The 21,983-nt window shown below is 47.2% G+C and overlaps 1 protein-coding gene across 1 annotated transcript; it reads right to left on the minus strand.

Moving 5' to 3' along the window:
* Nucleotides 1-595: 595 nt before the first annotated feature.
* On the minus strand, nt 596-4,396 carry FOXI3 (forkhead box I3; the record flags this gene model as incomplete). The annotated part of the gene is made up of 2 exons (XM_079777788.1): nt 596-1,212; nt 3,709-4,396. 2 exons carry the CDS (start codon nt 4,394-4,396, stop codon nt 596-598), a joined length of 1,305 nt encoding a protein of 434 aa, XP_079633914.1.
* Nucleotides 4,397-21,983: the final 17,587 nt, after the last annotated feature.

Raw genomic sequence — 21,983 nt, forward strand, 5'->3', positions numbered from 1 at the left:
ACTCATGAGCTGGATGGAGCTCATGGGTTTTGGGGGTTTCCCAGTACAGTATTTTTTAAACTTTAATTAGCGGCCAAGAATTCAAATGGAGGTTTCCTATGAAAATACAGATGTGTCTTTTCTAGGAAAATCAGAATGCTGCCAGGCAGAAGGAAAGAATTAGCTGCCCACAGCAGCCCTCAGTGGGTCAGTCCCAACTACTCCCTGATGCTTCCAATGCCAATTGCTATCTTTTTCCTCCCCAATAACGTCATTCACTTTTTTGTTAGCTGGCCATGTACACCTTTGAGCTTGTAACCCTGATCTACAGTGATGAACGGAACAGATGTAGTCCCTTGTCCGCACAGGGCTCACCGGTGCTGTCATCCTAGGACAGAGTGGGATGGCTGTCTCTCCAGGGAGGCCCTATCCTGAGCAACCTGGAGAGGCTTGCTGGGTTGTAGAAAGAGTTTACTCCCAGATGTGGTTAATGGACCAGATCAGCCAGGAGCTCCAGAGAAACGCAGAACCTGCTCCAGACCAGCTGCCTTGGAATCTGGATTTTAACAAGATCTCTTCTTGTTAAAATCCAGATTCAAGACGTGCATCTTCAAGTCTATACCTCAGAGCCCTCCCGCGGGTAGATGAGGCTGTTGACCATGCTGAAGTTGTAGAAAGGCGGGCTGAAGGGACTGCTCTGCCCCGCACCAGTGCTGGCAGGGAAAGGGCTATAATAGGAAGATCTTTGGCTGCTGCCATTGCTGGTGCTGGTGCTCAGCTGCAAGTTGTCTGAGGCTTCCGAGACGGAGCTGGCGGGAAACGTGCTGCTGGAGGGCAGGTGGGCCCCCTGGATCCCCAGGGGGTGGCCACCAGCGACAGCTCGCTGGGTACTCCCACTGCTGCTGACACTTAAGGTGCTGAGGCTGCTGAAGAAGGTGTTGAGGCAAGGGGTGGAGGTGAGCACGGCTCCTCCAGGGGAGGAGACACTCTTGGTGCCCTCAGGAGGCTCTGGAGACTGGGAAGGCCTTAGCAGAGCAGAAGGGCTGTCTTCTTCCGGCTTCCCACCCGCTCCAGCCCCTAATCCTGAGGACAGACCCTCTTCTGATTTTGCCGTCCCTGCAGCCACTGTGGAGCTGCTGCTGGCCTCAGAGCGGCGCTTTCGCTTTCGGCGGAAGTTCCCATTATCAAACATTTTCTCACAGTTTGGATCCAGAGTCCAGTAATTACCTTTCCCTGTGGAGATGAAAAAGACAGGTGTTAGAGAAGGAGCTAGTTTATGCCTGCTCGTTCGGCTTCTATTTTCAGAGAAGGAGGGCAGACTTTCATTAAACGCTGATGAAGATGCTCAGTCGACTATACTGTCTAGAGTTATTCTTATGGGAGAGATTTTATTTACCTTTAAAGAGAAATCTGGAACAAAGAGGTTCTGTCTGCTTTCACCTCCTCCTGGCAGTGTCTGCTACTTAAATTTTAAAACCTAATTCAATTCACGAGGCACTTATAATTACCCAACACCTTCCCTTCTGGATCCAAATGGAGTGGCCTCACAAAATCCTGGCGCTATTTAATAGGGATAGCAATAGCCCCCACCTCCTAGGTTGGCTGTGAGGATTAAATGATACCTTTGCCCAGTAGCTGGCAGCACACAGAAAGCAGTGCAAAAACAGTCTCTGCTATCACTATTATTTGCTGAAAGTGTGTAACACTTGTCCCTAAAAATATTCCACTGGAAAAAAGGCAATCCCAAATACCCAATCCTGTGCCTTGCCGAACAAAAAAAAGACAGCAGTTAGTACTGAGCAACCACTTGTTTTAGCGTCTCGGATGGCATGTTTGGAGGACAAGGGAACGCCTCTCCTAGAGTCTCTGTATCCCTCACCCTAGGCAGGAGGGGCCCCCACATCTCTTCCAGGTTTTCCCTCCACTGGGCAAATCTCAGGGATCGGGGCCCCATTTAATGCAGAAAATGCTAGTCTCCTGCTTTGAAAATTTCACTCACAATTTATCTAACACAATCATCTTGGAGGATTTTATCTCTCAAAAGCTCTTTTCACTTCTGGCAAAAACAGCTGTCGGTGTTGGAAAGTACTATTATGCACTTATCCTGTACGGAGCGCCTTGCACGGACAGCCTAGGGTACTGCTCACAGCTCCATGGAGATAGGTAATTTATTGCTTCCTTTTCTCAGATGGGGAAACTGAGGTGCAGACTGGTTAGTAACCTGCTGTATGCCCAGTTAACAACAGTAGAGCCAGGAATGCTCTAGATTCCGCATACCTCACTAGCCCCTGTTACGCTACCTCCACAAACTAACACACACTCCTCACACCCATTTTCTCCACTGACACATTCTCCACAGAAAGTCTCGGAAAAAAAACGTATTCCTAACTACCATCTCAACAATGCCCTCACCTATCAGGATAATTATATTGTGCCACCTTTGTTCCAAGCACTTTGACAAGACACTCTACAGATCCTTGAACTTTTGGAAGGTCCGAGGAGTGCATGTAAAGTTTATGTGACCATCTCCGGTGCTTTAGAGGCGGAGGTGGAAGATGCACATCCAGAATTGCGTGCCTGGTCCAGTGCAGTAATCACCAGCCGCACGTGGCTGGTGGGCACCTGGAAAGTCACTAATCCAAAGCGAGATGTGGGGTAGGACACACGGGGTTCTGAAGACCTGGTACCGAAAGTGATGTAAAGTGCCTCACTAATAATTTTTTATGTTTGTTACAGGTTGAAACAAATTTTGGTTTACACAAAAAACACATTAGGATGAAATTCACCGGTTTCTTTTTATTAATGTGGCTACTAGAAAACTTACAATCACATGAGGTTTATACTGTATTTCTACTAGAAACCACTATTTAATTTAAACAAAATTCTAAATCTCTGGAGTGTGCAACTGAAACGGTTTCTATTTCTTTTCTTTTTCTATCACAACTCTGGCCATACCGCCCTTGTCCTGGGCTCCATCTGAAAACCTCAAGTAGGATGCTGTTTCTCTCTCATTTTCAGCTTTCCCCCACCTCCACTCCCCAGGTAGAGGGAAACAATTACAGCACTCCCCTGTACCCCAGCCCTCCTCACCCCAGGGCTCAGATCAGAGAGAAGCAAATTGGGGGTTTTGGTTTTTGCATTTTCAAATACTTAAAGTACCAAAACCACAATTTGCAGGGCTCGGCTGACGCTCTCTGATCCTTCTGCCCCGTCTCGTGTCGGTGCCACTCATCCTCTCGAGACAGGCAGAAGATCTGCTTTGGGAAGGACCCCGGAGGCTCAGGAAGCTGGTGCTGGTGCCGGGGGCTCTCACCACCTCTTTTGTGAACTGTGATGGGATTCTCAGCTCATCCGAATCCCTTTATAGTCCCCTTCACGTGAGAGCTCACAGGTTCTCTCTCCGTCTACTTCCCCTCCGGCGGCACCGGCTCAGACCCGCCAGCCTCTCCGAGTGCAGACGGGGGGTTGGGGGCGGGGGGCGAGCTTCTCCCTCCCCGGGTCCTCGCCCCAAGGATCCTCTGATACTTTTCTTTGTCCCACGGGTTCTCCTCACCCCAATCAGACGCGGTTTGGGTGGTTATCCCTCCACCGTCCCTCATCCCCAGTTAGAACCAAAGACGCCGCGTGGACCTCAGTCAGCCTCGCCGAGGACACCCCCCACCCGCCCCGAGCGCGCGCCGCTTCCCTGCGCCCCGGCCCGGCGGGAAGCACCGGTCCAGCCGCCCTCACCTGGGTCGTCCTCGTCGCGGGGCACCTTCTTGAAGCAGTCGTTGAGCGACAGGTTGTGGCGAATGGAGTTCTGCCAGCCCGCCTTGCTGCGCTGGTAGAAGGGGAAGCTGTCGGCCACAAACTGGTAGATGTGGCTGAGCGTGAGCTTGCGCTCGGGCGCGCTCTGAATGGCCATGGCGATGAGCGCCGAGTACGAGTAGGGCGGCCGCACCATCTTCATCAGGTCCTCGCGGCTGGCCATGGACAGCCAGCCCAGGTCGCAGGGGGCGGCGGGCCCCGAGGGCGCGGCGGGCGCGGCGGGCGCCAGGGACCGCTGGGCGCAGGCGAAGGTGCCGGCGGCGGGCGGCGGCTGCAGGAAGGGCCCGGCCGCGCCCCGGGCCGGCGGCGGCGGCGGGGCGCCCAGGTACGCGGCGGCGGAGGCGCCCGGGGGGGCGCCCGCGCTCGGCCCGTTGAGCCACAGGTAGGGGTTGGCGGCGGCGGCGGGCGGGGCGGCGTAGTCGGCCAGCCCGTAGGGCGCCCTGGCGGCCGGGGGGGCGCCCGCGGCGGCGGCGGCCGGGGCCAGGCCGGGCTGCGAGTACACGCCGAAGTTGTCGCCGCAGTAGAGGGACATGTCGGCGGACGCCGGCGGCTGCGGGGCGGCGGCTGCGGGGGGCGAGCGGGGCTGGTCTCGCCGCCCGGGCAAGAGCATCCCTCTGGGCGCCCAGCCTGCGGCGCGCGGCCCGCGCTCGGCGACCGTCGCTCCGGGCGGGGCGGGCGGATGCGCGGAGCGCGGGGAGCCGGCCTCTTATACCTGCGGGCGCGCGGCCCCGGGCCGGGGTGGGCGGCGGCCCCGGGCGGGCTCCCTCCCCCGCCCGCCCCACCTGCCGCGCCGCCCGGGAGCGCGCCCCGCCCTCGCAGCCCCTCCTCGCTGCGCCCGGAGCCCGGGAGGCCGGGGGAGACGGGCGACGCCAGGTGTAAGGCGAAGAGGACCCCTTCCCAGCTGATATATTCTTAGCACAACCATGAAATAAAGTAACGAATATTAAAACAAAGAGATGATCGCGAAGAGCACAAACATTTCTCCTAAGTCTGTGCGTTAACTTTGGATGGCCGCTCGGGCCGCCTGCCGAATCCCCTCTGATGTTTCCACCTCCAGCCTCTGCACGTTTTGTGATTCAGGTGCATTGAGCTTCAGGACTCAGGTCTGGTCTCAACGGATCCGCTACCAGCTAAGCATAATAGATGTGATTTACAGCTCTTTGGGATACAGGGTAGTTTATATTAACAGGCATCCTCTGTGATCAGAGGGACTGAAAGCGGTTTTTAATTTCTCTAAACATAGAACTATTTGTTCGTTCACATTCGGGCCGTATTTGTTCATTTTTATGTTCGCTGTGTGCGTTCCTTTGGTGTGATTTGTCTTCAAAAGTAGAAGGGTGAATGTTTCAAAGACATTTAAATAAGTGGGTTCGGAATTAGCATTTTAAAGCCAAGTTTAATTTATACTGTGTGCAAGAAGCGCTCTTTAAAAAGAAGAAAAGAAGGAAGGAGAGGAGGAGGAGGGGTAAGGGGAGGGGGGAGCAGGTCACAAATTACGTGTTACTTTTGTAAAAACGCACTTTTACAAACTACTTCTGTAAATTCTCAAATTCAGTTCCTGCCTGGGAAAACAAACAAAACCAGTATAATCCTGTATCGACACCACATGCCACGAAATCATTATTTATTGGCTCCCAACAACAATAGGAAAATTGTGGGTTTTTTTACAAATTAAAACTCTCCCTAAATATGTTCTTAATAAGTGACAGGATGGAGAATTTTCATTTAAGGGAGAGGAGAGAGGAAAACGTTTTTCCCCTACTTGCCAATTGCAGACTGGCAGCTCAGAGTACTTAATCCTGAACCCACACACCTCCCAACTTGCACTTATTTTCATGAGAAAATTAGTTATGTACTTGGGGGGAAATTATCGTCTTCTGCATATAACTTCAGGGGAGGGGGGAGGGCAAATGAAATCTAGAACTACTTAACTAGCAAATTTTGGTACCTGAGATCCAAATCACACTTCAAATGTAACTATTTTCCCATCTTTTCTGGAACCAGAAAGGAATTATTTGCCAACTCTTAAATCACACTATTTCTTTCAATCTCCTGACAAATGCTAGAGTGGAATAGTGTTTGCCTTAATTGTATTCTGATTTAAGGGTCTAAATGTTTCTTAAGTTAGATAAACATGGTCTCCCCCCCCCTTCCCATATAGCCCTAAATGACGTTGTTTTGTTCTGTTATTCTCTTGGGGTGTTAATAAGGATGACAAGGATAGTTCAGGAAGTTGGAAAGTAATTTTTAATGAGTTATAATGACCAAGTTTAACTTTTTTTTCTTAAAGGTAACAGTCTAAACTAAATAGGGAAAGTCCAAAAGAAAAGCTGGGGTCCCAGCCAGTTTGGCTCAGTGGATAGAGTGTCAGCCTGCGGACTAAAGGGTCGTGGGTTCAATTCCAGTCAAGAACATGTACCTTGGTGGCAGGCTTGCCAATCTATGAGACACATAGATGTTTCCCTCTCCCTGTCTCTCCCCCTCCCTTCCACTCTCTCTGTAAATCAATAGAAAAATGTCCTCAGGTGAGGATTAACAACAACAACAGCAAAAGCTGGGAACCTAGATGGTAATAAATTAGGAAAAATTTGGAACAACCTTCCCTTTAGTAATTAGTGTCCTTAAGAATATACCTTCCCTTATTTTTTAGCAAATTGCTTACCCATACATACTTTGCAGTCTTGCAGGGTTATTTTTAAGTCTAATTCTCAATTGAATAGCTCCAAATTATTCTGAGAGGCCATAATTGCAGATTTTTGTTTCTTGCTTTGATGAAAGGTTTTGCCTACTAGAGGTGCTGTACAGTATTTTGTTCCTTAACTATACAGTATCTTTTTCGGACTTCAGTTTTATTTAAAAATGACAGAGCCACCTAGTGGCTCTTTGCCGCTGTTACAGTGTCTGTCTGGGGAGGGATCTGTGAGACAGACACACCCTCCAAAGATCTGGAAGTTACTTTTCTATTTCCAATCATATCTTAATTAGGCAAGATTAAAACTGTTCTTGGTCATAGCCTGTGTTTTTTAATGTCAAAATGATAATAATGTTTTGAAATCTCTATTTTAAAGATTAAACAAATTTTTAAAAACAAGATCCCCATAATGTTTTGTCAAAATGTCTTTTCACAGAAAGATATAATCAAGGCAATTGATTCATGTATCTCTGCCAGTATAAAATAAGGATGGACTGTTCAATATGTTCATCACTGGAAAATAAACATTTGGGATATGATTCTATACAAAAAAACAATCTCATTTATTTTCCACTAACATTTTATAACATTCTTGTTTTTCTTTGAAATAGCTGAGTGATTTATAATGGAATGCTGTCATTTTAAATAAATTATGTAACAGAATGTAAAATGTATTACACTCATGAATTTATAGCATCACAGAAACATTGGCACATTAGTGTTTGCTAGTATTTTTACACATTTCCAGAGGAAGCGAACGGTAATGTAAATTGGAAATAGCCTCAGTGCTCTTAACTCCTAATGGCTGCCAACTTAGAAGAACACTGAGCTGTGCACAGAGTCGTCCTCCTGTCTCAGCATCACGTGTACCTGCATCATCTATGAAAAAGCCACAGGTGAAAATAATGAAATCTGCTCATGTCTCTTACTTGGTTTTCCACCTTGCATGATTATTATTATGCCTATGTGACCTCTTCTAGTAAATCAGAGGTTTTTTTCAAGACAAAGCCTTTTTAAAACAACATTCACCCAAGAATAATTTTATTGATTTTTAGAGGGAGGGGAAAGGAGAGGGTGACTGAGAAAGAAAGTGAAACATCAATGTGAGCAAGAAACATCGATGGGTTGCCTGTCGCATACACCCTGCCCGGGGTTAAACCTGCAACCTGGAGAACGCCCCAACCAACTGAGCCACATGGGCCAGGGCAAAGACAAATCCTTTTATGTAATTTAGTTTTTTAAACATCTTGCCCACCATAGAATAAACAAACATCAATTTAAAAAAAAATAGTATCTGTTGAATTAAAGAATTACTAATAAGTGCCACGTGGAATATACATAAGCCCACTCAAGGATGTATAAACTCATGGGCGCGCGCACACACACACACAGGACTCGGGAAAATTTTCTGTAACAAAAAAGAATAGAAGCATTACTTAGATGTGGAGGAAAAGCCTAACTCAAAATAATTTACTAAGTTAATGGGAAATTTTTTTTAGAAAATATCTGTTTTGTTCTCAGTGAGACATAAGAAAGCTTGGCTTTTATGAAACCAGAAATCAGACTAAGATAAAAGGTAAACAAACTCTGGTGCAAGTAGGGATGAAAAAGGACCTAGAAGAAGTGAGAAAAGATACAAGATAACTTGAATTGTAGTTGAAGAGCAGTTTAGAATAATGAGGTGAGAATAACTACCACAATAAGTGAACTTACTGTTTTGGCGAGGAAAGGATTGATTATTTAAGAAAAGATGCTGAAATAACCAGACCTGGACCCATTAGTTCATTCCTTACTTGCTGTAATTTATTTCCAATTTCTGACCACTCTGTTGGTTCTCATTTTAGAGCTGGTAGTGTCATTAATGAGGGCCAACTGAAGAGCCTTTGTCCCCTCCCATCTATACCTCAAAGGCTGTGACTTACAGGGGACTGAAGCAGAACTCAGAGGGACCATCATTTCTTCCTCTGACAAGTATTTTAGGGCTCTACTTACTGAGTGTTGATGGGAAACTGAGGCAGCTCTTTTCTCCCAGAACGTCAAGCTTTCCACCAATTTGGAATTTATCTCCTGTTCCAATACTTTTCCCTTGGAAGCCCTTAATGTTGATGTTGCCAAATTGCCCCAGCCAGTCACCCACTCAGCCCCTGGGGGTCAGGGAAGACTGGAGTGAGCTGCAAGTACAGAGTGGGACAAAAATCAAACTCAGGGAGTCTCAGAAGCAAGGGCATGGCCCAGAGATAACCCAGCCTCAGGCAGCTGACCCCAAGCCTCATGACCCTCTTCCCACTGCAACATTAGGCACAGGAAGTGTAGCAAAAGGGATAAATCCTGAGGATTGTGGAAGCCTAAAGTATCTGGGGATACCACAGAAGTTCCATGTAATTAATCCAGAAAAAAATAATCAGCCAAAACACTGGGCTCCAACCAATTCCTTTGAACAATTATTGATCTGCATCCCCTCCCCTCCCCCTGAAGCTCTTCCACTTGCCTCCCTGCCCCTCCCTGCTCCTCTGGAATGCTTCCTGGCCTCTGGCTCCAGCTAATTAGCCCATTCCTCAGCTAACTTCTCCGACTCTTCCTTCTGCTCCAGGCTTCCAGAGTGTCTTCAGCTCTCCTTCAGGAGTTGCTGTGCACAGCTCCCTGCCCTGGGGCCACCTGAAGTGAAGGTCACACACGCAGCACTCCTCCCTCCTCTGGGCCAGAAGGCCCTCTAGCCCTGCTATCGTGCTGGGTGCTGCCCACGTACGCCTGGATGGCTCATCCAACAACCTGGCCTTTTATTTCCAGTAACCAACTCCTCTGCTGCAGGTCAGTACTCACTATACTGGGTGTTACTAGATGGGGACCTCACTTTTTTTTAGAGCTAACAAGTAAGGAACAGGTACTAAATACCTGGCACTATCTCATTTAATTCTCACAGCAATGCTATCAGATAAGAGCTGGTAGCCCCCATCTTACAAGCAGCAGGCAGTCAGGAATTTCGCTGTGATTTGCTGTGGAGCCCATGCCCTAATGACCTCCTCCAGTGTTTCTGCAGTGCCCAGTGCAGTGCCTGACCTTAATGCATGCTCAATTATTGCTTATTGCTTGACTAAATTGAAGAGCTTTTTTCTTTAAGTATAAAATGGAAAAAGTCTCACGCTACAACCTCCTACCCCTCTTTGCCTCTCAGCAAAGGCAGTTGCTGGCTCTCAGTGTTTTCTGTTTTCCTCCGGGATGTTCTGAGGTGCTGACCCACACAGCTGTAACATTTCACAGTGTACAAAAGTGAAGCCCGTGCTACTCGCATGGCTCTGCACCTTCCGCGTACATGAATATTTGTTGGATCACTTTCCAAAACAGCCCAGATGTCCCTGCGTGAGCCTAACTCTACCCACCTGACAATCCTTTCCTGGGTCTCAGGCAGGACCCACCGGTATGGCTGTGAGTGGTCCATAGCAGGGTCCGCTCCAATTTGTTTGTGCCCCTCCATGCATGTTGGGCAATATTTTGAATTTAACTTCTTTTTTATGTGTATTTGGATTATTTCCTTTTTTATTTATCTATTTTAATACATTTTATTGATTTTTTACAGAGAGGAAGGGAGAGGGATAGAGAGTTAGAAACATCGATGAGAGAGGAACATCGATCAGCTGCCTCCTGCACACCCTCTACTGGGGATGTGCCCGCAACCAAGGTACATGCCCTTGACCGAAATCGAACCGGGGACCGTTCAGTCCTCAGGCCGAAGCTCTATCCACTGAGCCAAACCGGCTAGGGCTATTGTTTTAAAAAGATGGCTTAGCCCTAGCTGGTTTGGCTCAGTGGATAGAACGTCGGCCTGCGGGCTAAAGGGCCCCGGGTTCGATTCTGGTCAAGGGCACATGCCTGGGTTGCTGGCTCTATCCTCAGTAGGGGGCATGCAGTAGGCAGCTGATCAATGATTCTCTCTCATCATTGATGTTCCTATCTCTTTCTCCCTCTCCCTTCCTCTCTGAAATCAATAAAAATATGTATATTTTTTAAAAGATGGCTTAATTGACTTATGACAGGAAACCCCTGGCTGGGGTTTGCTGGGTTGGTGAGTGTGTGTGCCTTTAATGTCTGACTCTGACAGCGCCTACCCGAGGCCACTGTTCTACCACAGCAGGTGCCCTGCTTTCCTTCACCTTCGCTCACAATGGCTTTGCCTTTTTATTTTTGCCAATCTTAAAAGCACAACAATATTTCTCAACAATATTTTGATTTTTTTCTTTAAGAATGAATTTCAGTACCTTGTCATATGTCATTTTAATTTCTTTTTTTGTGAACTGCCTGTTTTGACATTTTGCCCATTTTTCTGTTTGTGTATCTTTTTTAATTGATGTGTCTGAGCTCTTCGCAATTAAGCATATCAAGGCTGTTGCAAATCATGGCTCCCATGTAAAACTGTCCCTTCTCTTAGGATTTGTGGTAACTGGCCGTCCTGGCTGTTTTCTTTCCTCTTCTACATCTTCCTCAAGGACATCTGTGTCTCCCCTCATCCTTCAGTGGTTTCTTCCCTCAGGCTCTTAACTTCATCCCTCTTATTTTTCTTCTACACATTCTTCATGGGTTGACCCAGCTCCCTCTGTGGCTTTAGAATCTGTTGTAGCTGTGATGGCCTGTTTAACAGCCCTGTAGGAAAAGCTCTCATCATCCCTGGTCCTTGAGGATCGGCCGGAGAGTGAGACCGGCCGCCCAGTGAGCTTCTCACTGTTCCTGTGATCTATCTGAGGTGCTGAGTGATGTCAGACAGGTCATGTAAGATCTTCCTCAGGACTTCTGCAGGTTATCCTTCTTCACAGGGATTGCTTTCTGTGCAGAAATTATAGCCCTGAAATGGCCACTTTGGGTACCATGAGAGAGAGCCTGCCTGTGAATGCAGGTGACCCCACGTAAAGTTAAGTGACAGAAGTGAAAACATCCTGGGTCCAAGATATGAATCCTTTCATCCAGAATCCTCCTTTACCCCCTGCCCTTGAACTTCCTGGTTTTGTTAGCCAACAAATTTCCTTTTCATTTAATAAGTTAGGATGGTATCTGTTATAGGCTAAATCATGTCTCCGCACCCCACCCCCTAAATTAATATGTTGATATTCTAACCCCTACTATTTCAGAATGTGATCCTATCTATTTGGAGATAGGGTCTTTAAAGAGTTCATTAGGGCCTGGCCAATATAGTTTAGTGGTTGAACATTGACCTGTGAACCAGGAGGTCACCATTCAATTACCAGTCAGGGCACAAGCCCAAGTTGCAGGCTCAATCCCCAGTAAGGAGCATGCAGGAGGCAGTCAATTAATGATTCTCTCTCCCTTTCCCTTCCTCCCTGAAATTAATAAAAATATTTTTAAAATTGTTAATATTTTTTAAGTAAAATGAGATCATCAGGGTGGTCCCTAACCCAATGTGACTTTTTCCTTTTAAGAAGTGATCAGGACAGACATGCGCACTCACAGAGAAGCCGTGTGAAGATACTGAAATGAGACAGCCACCTGCAAGCCTCAGAGGTACCAACCCTGCTGACTCCTTGATCCTGAACTTCTAACTCCAGATATACGAAGAAATCAAGTTCTGTTGTTTAAGCCAGTCGGTCTATGATACCGGTATTTTATTTTGGCAGCTGGAGCTGATTGATTGATACAGGTGAGTTTTTGTCTCTTTCTAAAGAAAGTGCTGGTGACTCTAATCCAGATCTCTTCCATGAGCTCCTGGCCCAGTAAATATCTCCTACTGGATATTTTTTCATTTTCTTACAATTCACCTCAAGTACAACATGTCTAAGCAGGTCATCATAATTTTCTTAAACTCTACTTCTCCTTCTGTATTCCATATCTCTCTGAAGGGCCCCGTTCCACCCCTGACCCAGGTATCTAAGTCAGAAACCAGAAATTCTTCTCCCTTCACTCTCTCTGTCCTACTTGCAACACCAAGGTTTAGGCCACCATCATCTGTCTCCTGGATTATTGAAGTTGGCTTCTAACTGGCCTCCCTGCCTCCTCTTGTCACTGTCCAATCAATCCTCTCTTCACACCACTCTCATAATGAATCTGTAAAAGTCATAAACCCTCTCCTGCTTTCATTCTTTAGTGGCTCCCACTACTCTGTTTTGTTTTGTTTTTGTTAATCCTCACCCCTGGGCATGCATATATATATATATTTAATATGGAGTGGAAGGGAGGGGGAGAGACAGAGAGAGAAACATCAATATGAGAGAGACATCGACTGGTTGCCTCCCACATGCACCCCGACCAGGGCTGGGGATCAAGCCTGCAACTGAGGTACATGCCCTTGACCAGAATTGAACCCAGAACCCTTCAGTCCACAGACCAACACTGTATCCACTGAGCCAAACCAGCTAGGGCTCCCACTGCTCTTAAGATAAAGTCCAGCCCAGCCAGCGTGGCTCAGTCGTTGAGCATCAATCTATGAACCAGAAGGTCATGGTTAAATTCCCAGTCAGGGTACATACTCGGCTTGTGGGCCGATCCCCAGGGTGGGGCATGCAGGAGGCAGCTGATCAATGATTCTCCTCATTGACCTCTGTCTCTCTCCCTCCCTCCCTCCTTCTCTCTCTCTCTCTCTCCTTCCTCCCTCTCCTCCCTCCTCTCTGAAATAAATAAAAATGTATTTAAAAAGATAAAGTCCAAACTCTGTAAGTGATCCTGGAGAGTCAGCTCATTTTGTAAGCTGATCCAAAACTGAAAATAAATTCCTCAACTAATGATCAACTTAGTAACAGTGATGCTCAGCTTAATGGTGTTTATTTTAAAATTAAGATGAAGACAAATTTCTACATTAGTAAAACATTTTTAACCATCATGACAAATTGCAATTTACATGGGAATGGAAAAAGGCACATAATCGCCCCACTTGATAGGTTTGGCTAGTATTCACAAAGGTTGATTCAAGAAGCCATCTGACGTAATCCTTGGGATCTGTGGTAATTTGTGAAGACATAATCCAAGATTACCTTCAAAATGGGATAGAGCAAGGATTCTTGTGCCCTGACTACTGCCGCTGGGTGCTGCCTATGGAATCCTGTCCCCAATCCTGTCAAGTGTTTTTTACGCTCTTCAAAATATTTCCGGCAAATCTTTCAGGTGTTTATAACCCGGTTCATTTATAAATTCAAGAAATAGTTATTGAGAAGTACAGACCCTGTCCCTGGCTCCAAACAAACAGGATAAACCATGAGTCCCTACCCTCACATAGCTTCAGACAAGGAGAAGTTTCCACCCAAAATGACCTCGAGGACCAAGGGACCCAGGCTACAGGCTTACGGTTGTCACGGTCACTGTATCTGGCTTGAGAATACTGAAATAATCTTGTCTTTCAAAGGTAAATTGGGCTTTCAAACGAAGAAGACTTTTCTGTAAGATATGCCAACTTGCAAATCCTCACCAATCATGCAGATGATGTCCATGGAGACAGAAGTTTTCTTATAAAGACTTACTTCTTCTTCTGTCTTGAAAAGACAGGCCTGGGGCTGCATACGAAGCAGTCATCATTGCCCAACACTCCATCAAGTTGAAAAGATTGAGAAGACAGTGACCTATGGTTAACATAACTTGACAATTTAACTGCCTCATTGATCTTCCTGCCTCTCTTCTGTGGCCAGGACTTGCCCAGGGTACACAGTGGATAGTGTTGGCTCTCCAGCCTGAATGAAGGACGTTCATTCCTCTACTGAGCTAGCCACAACCCCAGTACCCTCCATGCTTTTCCTAATGCATTGTTCCCATGTCTTGTCCTGTTTTGCCATGAATGAATCAATACGTTAAAAAAAGTCACTGCCGTGGACAGTGTGGCTCAGTTGGTTGAGCGTTGTCCTGTGCACAGAACTTTTGATTCCCGGTCAGGGCACATGTCTGGGTTGCGGGCTGGATCCCCAGGACGGGGCGTACAGGAGGCAGCCAATTGATTCTCACATTGATATTTCTCTCTCTCTCTCTCTTTGAAATCAATAAAACATATATATTTTTTTAAAGTTAAAAAGTCAGTTCTCTTCCTCAGATGTAGTAGGCAGGTCAAGATATATCTATGAGCCCTAGCTGATTTGGCTCAGTGGATAGAACGTCGGCCTGTGGACTGAAGGGCCCCAGGTTCGATTCTGGTCAAGGGCACTTACCTGGATTGTGGGCTCAATCCCCAGTAGGGGGCCTGCAGGAGGCAGCTGATCAATGATTCTCTCTCATCATTGATATTCCTATCTCTCTCTCCCTCTCCCTTCCTCTCTGAAATCAATAAAGTTATATTTAAAAAAAAAAGAGAGAGAGAGAGAGAGATCTATGATCCTAATTGGGCCTGTTTGGCAAACACACAGATGAGCTGATTTTATAATATCCATGGTTTCAGCAGTTTGCTAGCCTCCATTCCATATAAAACCTTTGTATAAGCATCAGATGCATTTTACTGGTTTACTGCCCCTGTTTTTAGCCAACGTCCAGTGGAACCCAGATTCATTCTTCTAATTTCAGTCCTCACAGCCTTTCTGTCCTGGAGCCCTTTACTTTTTTCCCTACTTTTTAAGATTGGTAGTTGCCTTTCATATAATAGGTACCCCATGGATAGTTTTTGATGATAATGATGATGATAAACTTGACCTTATGGCTGCTTCCTGACTCTATGATCGCTTGGGTCAACCCCACTCAGCCAGGGTGAAACTGAAGCTGGATTGACCTAATTTTTCAATCAGTATTTCCCAGTCTGTGGTAGAGCTTGTTAAAATACAGATTCCTGTCCTAGCTGGTTTGCCTCAGTGCATAGAGCATCAGCCTGCAGACTGAAGGGGTCCCAGGTTTGATTCCGGTCAAGGGCACATGCGGGTTATGGGCTCGATCCCCAATAGGGGGTGTGCAGGAGGCAGCCATTCAATGATTCTCTCTCATCATTGATGCTTCTATCTCTCTGTCCCTCTCTCTTCCTCTCTGAAATCAATAAAAATATATTTTAAAAAAAGTATAGATTCCTTGGCCCCACCCCCATGAGTCTGACTCTCTAGGTGTGGGGTACCTCAGGCTGTATAACCTCCATTTCCCCCCCTCACCCCATTACCCTGACACTTGAGTTTGGGAGCATAATTACCTATTCAAAACTTTAAAATGAGAGAAAGTGTTGCTTTATAGATACACATAAATGATAAAGCAGTGATTCTCAAGTTGGGAAGATTAGAGAGGGCCATCAAAAATCAAAGTGTTGCCCTGGCTGGGTGGCTCAGCTGATTGGGGCGTCCTCCTGTACACCAAAAGATTGTGGTTCCATCCCGGGTCAGGGCACATAGCTAGGTTGCAGGTTTGATCCCCAGTCAGGGCGAGTACAGGAAGCAACCTGATCATTATTTCTCTCTCACACTGATTTTTTTTACTCTCTTTCCCTTCCTCTCTCTCTAAAAATCAATGAAAATATATCCTTGGTTGAGGATTAAAACAAAAATATCAAAATCTTTTTCAAATCCTAAGTCCTGCTCCTTGCCCTTGCCTCTTTGGAGAGGGCTGTCATGGCAAGCCGGGGCCAGTGGGTGTGTGCCTGTGTCACCCCTCAGAAGTCGGGGGCAGGGGAGACAGTTGACAGCTATGCTGAGGAGCAAAGAGCACACAAGGGGCAGAAATAATCAAAGAACACTTCTTATAAACGTGTTTGTGTACATAACTTTTTTTAAGAAGGGAAGTTCTTTGGGGGAAGGGGAGATTTTTTAATCCATAATAGAGAGTTGGAAGGTGAAAATGGAGTGAACTTGAATGCAGAGAAAATCGTCGTGGGATGCCAGTTAGATCTACCCTCCTGGAGCAGGTCCTCCCACAGACCGCGGACGCAGCACAGAAGCATCTGGGCCCCAGAGCAGCAGGTCCCAGGTGTCTGGTTTCTGCAATGGAAGAGACCTGGGCTCAGGTCTCAGTGTTGCTGCTTCTGAAGCTTAGGGAATAGAACCACCAATAAGAATCTCTGAGTCTTGATTTTCTCATGTGTAAAATGTAGATGGCTGCTGAGATTGTTAAAAAGATTAAAGGTAGTCATGTGCATAAAGCACTGATAGCTTTTATTATTGCCTATTGTTAATTTTTTAAATTGATAAACCTGAGAATGAAGTGTACTGCTTTTGATCATAGTTAAAGCATGGATTAAGGACTTATTAATAATTATTAGTAATAAAACTACTAGTAATTATTAGTAAATAGTTATTAGTAACAAAAATTAGTAATTTCATTATTTTCTAGAGCTCCTTATACTTGGGGAAGATTGAGCCTTTGTCTGTAATATGAGTTATAATTTTTTCCCAATATTCTCTTATGACTTTGCAGTGTTTGTTTTGTTTTTACTCTGCAGATGTCATTTTACATCATCTTATTTAAGGGCTTCGGGGTGTTGCATCATAGTTGTCAGGCTTCCGCATTCTGAAATTAGGAAGCAATTCTCCCATGCTTCCTTCTAGTTCTTATGCAGTTTCTTTTATTATATTCAAATCTCTGATCCATTGTGACTCATCTGGATGTGAGATAAGGCTTCAATTTTATTTTTCCAGAAGACTACCCAGATGTCCTAACACCATGTATTGATTAGTCCCCTTAGGTTGTTTGGGCTTGTAGATAATATAAAACAGTTTGGTGTTGAGTTCTGATGGCAGAGTGACTGATATTCAATAACAATGAACCTGAGGCTACAATAAATATTAAATCATATTATTGTGTAGCCTCTGTTAAGAGGGAAAGGGAGTGAATGATTTATATAGAATGATTTTAAATACTCATTTACCATTTTGTTGTTGTTGTTTAAAGGCAATTATTTGAAAGTTTAGCCAAAACCGGTTTGGCTTAGTGGATAAAGCGTCGGTCTGCGGACTAAAGGGTCCCAGGTTCGATTCCGGTCAAGGGCATGTACATTGGTTGAGGGCACATCCCCGGTAGGGGTTGTGCAGGAGGCAGCTGGTCGATGTTTCTAGCTCTCTGTCCCTCTCCCTTCCTCTCTGTGGAAAATCAATAAAATATATTTTTTTAAAAAAAGAAAGTTTACATCTCATCACCCAATAGTCAAAATAAATCTTATACAAAGTAGAAAATGAAGCACTCTTTTTCTTATTTTTAAGCTCTGAGATGGTAAAAATTCCTTGGTAACTAAAATGAAAATGAATATGAAAACCTCAGAGAAACCCTGTCCGCAATGATGAGCCAGCTGAGGCTGCACGGGTCCAGGTCAGCTGGCCTCAAACACCAGTGTTCCAAGATCAGAGCCCTGAGATTCAAAAATTCTGAAACTCTCATTAGAAAGAAGCCTGGGGCCAATATATAAGCCAATCAACAGTATGATTTTTCTCCCAGCCCTTATCAAGACTGAATATAAACAAAATTTGCTAATATTATAAATAAAAAATATCTCATTTATTATTTTACCTTGCTGCTTTAAATTTTAGTAATCTATATATATAAAACCCTAAAATGCAAATAGACCGAATGGTGGAACAACTGAACAACCAGTTTCTATGACGTGCGCTGACCACCAGGGGTCACATGAGGAACATGGCAGGCATGGGCCCCAATGGGATGGTAAGCAGGGACACCAGACCAAGGCAGGGCGCCAATCGCTGTCATCGGGGCGAGCCTCTGGTGGTTACTGAAAATTCTTTGCTCCCGTGCGCACCACAATCCTGCCCGGCGCTTGCACCTGCTGCTGGTGCCGGCCCCATTCGCAGCCATTGCCAGTGCCCGGTGACAGTCCTGATCGGGGTGATCAGGTCCAGTGGGTGCAAGTGGCTGCCAGCCCCGATCGCCCCTGAGGGCTTCTCCACCTCCCCCTGTTCCTGAGGGGCAATTGGGGCAGCAGCCTCCACTCATACCCCCTGACGGTGCTGGCCCTGCTCTCACCCGCTGTTGGCGCCAGCCCCAGTTGCTCCACACCGTCAGCACGTGCGAGCGGGGCCCGTGCCGTCAGCGTGTGCGAGTGGCAGCAGCGGCAGTGGGGCTGCCAGCAGACAGAGGACCAGGGCCGAAGTGGGAGGGGCCGGGCGGGGCACAGAGGATGGGCCAAGACCTGCTCCCGTGCCCACTGCAGCCTCGCAGCCCACAGTTCCTTTCAAGGTGCACGAATTTGTGCACTGGGCCCCTAGTTTCATATATTTTTTGATGTGTGTTCTTTTTCTGTGAATAATGTCCTTTGTGCATTATTATTGAATTGCTTGACTTTTTGTTATGTGTTTATAGGAATCTTTGCATTAAGTCCATGATAGACAAATCACTTAGCTTCTCTAAGCCTCAATTTTCTCATTTGGAGAAGGAGAACAATAATGCTGATGTGGATGATAATTGTTAACTTGCATTGAGCACTTGCTGCAGGCACTTTGCTAAGCAGTTATCCTGGTTCAGGATGCTAGTCCATAAGGTGCCTCTGTAAAAATTAGGAAAGGCGCCCCCTCCTCAGGTGGGCACCACCCTGCACTAGGGCACAGGGCTTGGAGAGCAGGCAGTGGATTTCAGCCCTACTTATCGTCCTAGTTGCTTACCCTCATCCAGGGCTCATCTGCCCAGCTGCTCACGGAGCGAGTCACGGAGCGAGTCAGTGGTGGCTTTGCGGCCCTGGATGAGCCACTGTGCTGTGAGACACCCACGCGCAGGCTGTGGTCAGTGTCAGGACGGCCTCACGGCACTCCACGCGGTGCCTGACAGATAACATACCCCTATTAAAGGTACTAATGGGAGCCCTCAGTCTGTGGTATGCTGTAAAGATTGCTTCCAGTGTTGTCATTTGGCATTTGATTTTGCTTGTGGTGTTTCCTAACCTACCCAATTTTTATACAATCAGATTTCTTCATCTTGCATTATGAGTTAGGTTATGACTTTCGGTTATCATTGTAAGAACAAAACAATTAAGATAACCACTCCAGTGTTAATTCGGGAACAGGCTAACTTAAAGAGACCCCAAAATACAGGATTGCGCTGTGTATGTCTCACAGACAGGCTGGGCTTGGGAAGTGGCTCTGCGCCAAGGCTTCCCGGTGACCCCATGTTCTGTTAGAACATGGGAAGGCCAAGGGAGCGGAAATAGAAAACAAGCAATTTTCTTTAAAGGAACAGACATTCATTTCCACTTAAATCCCACTGGAACGTAGTCACTTGGACATGCCTGACTACAAAGGAAGCTGGAAAAATTTAGTCCCAGTGGGTGGCCTGTGCCCTGCTGAAGCCAGTGGCCTGGCAGGCAGGAGCCTGGCGCCCGCGCTGAAAGGAGAAAGGAAAGCTCACCAGTCCACGCCGTACCTCCCGGACCCTGTGTTCTCGGGTGTGACAGTGCTCACTTGCTGAACTCACTTCTGGATCACTTTTGCTCAAGCTGCAAGAATTTCAGTTCTTGTAGATGAAGTTTTTTTGTTTTTTGTGTGTGTGTTTCCTCTCCAACATCTCTACCCCCCCTCCCCCCCCCCCCCCCCGGCCCAAGCTCTTTTGTTGGGGTTAGTTATAAGAGGTAAGTCAGAGTTAGGAAAAGAAAAGAGAAATAATACTCCTTGCCTTCCGAGGGTCTTGGCAAATTCTCCTTCCTGGGCCTGGACCACCTCCCAGTCTTTCAGCCAGTTAATTGCTACCTGCTCTTCAGATGCCAGCTCAAAACCCCATCCTCAAAACAGTGCCCAGCTCCTTCCCTCCTCTGCCTCCCAAAGTAAACGAGGGCCGCTTTATCATCAGCTCATGTTACTTTTATTCACAGAGTAGGTGCTCAATGAATGTTTGCTGGATGAATGAATGAGTGGATGTTGAGAGGAAGACAGAGGAGCTCTGAGAGAAGGAGGCTGAGATAAACATAACTGATACCTTAGCATGGCCATGGGTGGCCTGTCAGAGGGTCAGGTGGGCTGGATGTGGGGAGGGGCGAGCGGAGCCAGACAGGCCTGCTGGGCGCTGCTGAGCTCCACACGCTCTGCACTGCAGTCCCCAGTTGTCCACGGTGGGGCCGAGAAGGTGACACCCCTTTCAGGACAGAGGGGTACCGTGAGAAGAGCTTGTTCCAAGTCCAGTGCCAGCTCGAGACCTCGGTCCCTTTAGAAGGGGCCGGACACTTAATAATCGATTGCTAAATTAGTGACATGTTCCGTGTTGGAATTTTCCCAGCCTTTGCTGTGAAATAAAATTACTTGTTCCTTGACTTCATCCTTTTTCTTGAATGAAGCTAAATCCTCTGTCAGGACCTACAAGTGACATTGACATTTAAGGAAAATCTGCTAGATTTTTATTGCCTGAATTAGTCCATTTTTATTGTTGCCATTATGGAGAATACTCCTCGGAGGAAAGCCATTTGAAAATAACACTGATAGCATCCCGCTGAGGCACCCGAGGGCCGAGGAGCAAGTCTCTGATGGAAGGTGTGAATTGCAGCCACTTCAAAACAGGTGGCGTCTCTCCGCACAGCGTGAACGCATCTCCGTGTCGCTGGATTTTCAAATCTTGTCTGGCCAAAGATTAGGTCTGAAAAGAGAAATGATTTCAAGTCTAAGGAAAGCATTAGGACGAAGGCCAGGAGGACGGAGCTGGAAGCACGGGCCTCAGACGCTTCACACTTGAAAGCCATCGTTCGTGGGCAGCTTTATGCCTTCAAGCAGGGCTTGGCGTAATCTGCACCTGCAGCCACACAGGAAGCGGAGGTGAAGTTTCCCGCTGGGCTCTTCACAAAGCCGAGAGCAGCCGTGGAGTCAGCCCCAATCTCTGTCCGCCTAGTGCTCTCTCATTCCCCAAAGGCTGAGAGGTTAAGATGAGGGGGTCAGAGTGGCAATTTTTTATGATTCCTCCTAAGTCAGAAGAGACGCTTTTCTGAGAGCCGTGGGAAGGAATGCGGACTGCTGCGTGCTGGGAAACTGGTTGTAAACGCCTGTAGTGACTGCTGCTTCCTCAAAGCCACCCCTGCCCCGCCCCAGCCCCTGCCCTGGCACACTGCGGTTCCCCTGGCTGCCAAAGCCCTGCTCCTTCACTGAGGACTGGAAGGGGCCCGCACCCGCTGCCAAAGCAGGATGCAGTCGTCGTTATTGGCGGGAATGGAAAGCTCTGCTACACCAGGTCAGCTGTGCCGGCCTCTCCCCGCCGCGCCCCGGGCTGCTCGTGCGCACACGGGCCGGGCCGGGCTTCTGGGACGTGGGGAGACTCGTGCCCTCCTTGGTGCTCCTCTTCAGGATGGGCGCGCTCAGAGCAAGTTCTGCAGAGACACAGGGCCCCGAAGCGGCTCCAGCCTCCCTTGGCTGGTCAGCTGGCTCCTTCGAGGTCGGAGAGCCCGAGAGAGAGGGCTGACCCAAAGCATCTTGTCACCTTTTACAGGTGGGCAGCCTCAGGGGCTCGCCGCCTCCCAGCTCGGGCTGGTGCGCTGGGCACGCAGCTAGACCTCAGGTCCGGCTGGCTCCTCTGAAAACCCAGAAAACAAGGGCTGCCCACAGGGATGCTCAGAGATTTAAAGCTTCATTTTTTTAAAAATGCTGTTAACTCCTCAGAACAAAACTGGTTCTGTAGCTACGTAAAGAGTTGACATCAGTCCTGCCTG

The sequence above is a fragment of the Cnephaeus nilssonii genome (genome assembly GCF_951640355.1).
Source record: "Cnephaeus nilssonii genome assembly, chromosome: 7".
Classification (NCBI taxonomy): domain Eukaryota; kingdom Metazoa; phylum Chordata; class Mammalia; order Chiroptera; family Vespertilionidae; genus Cnephaeus; species Cnephaeus nilssonii.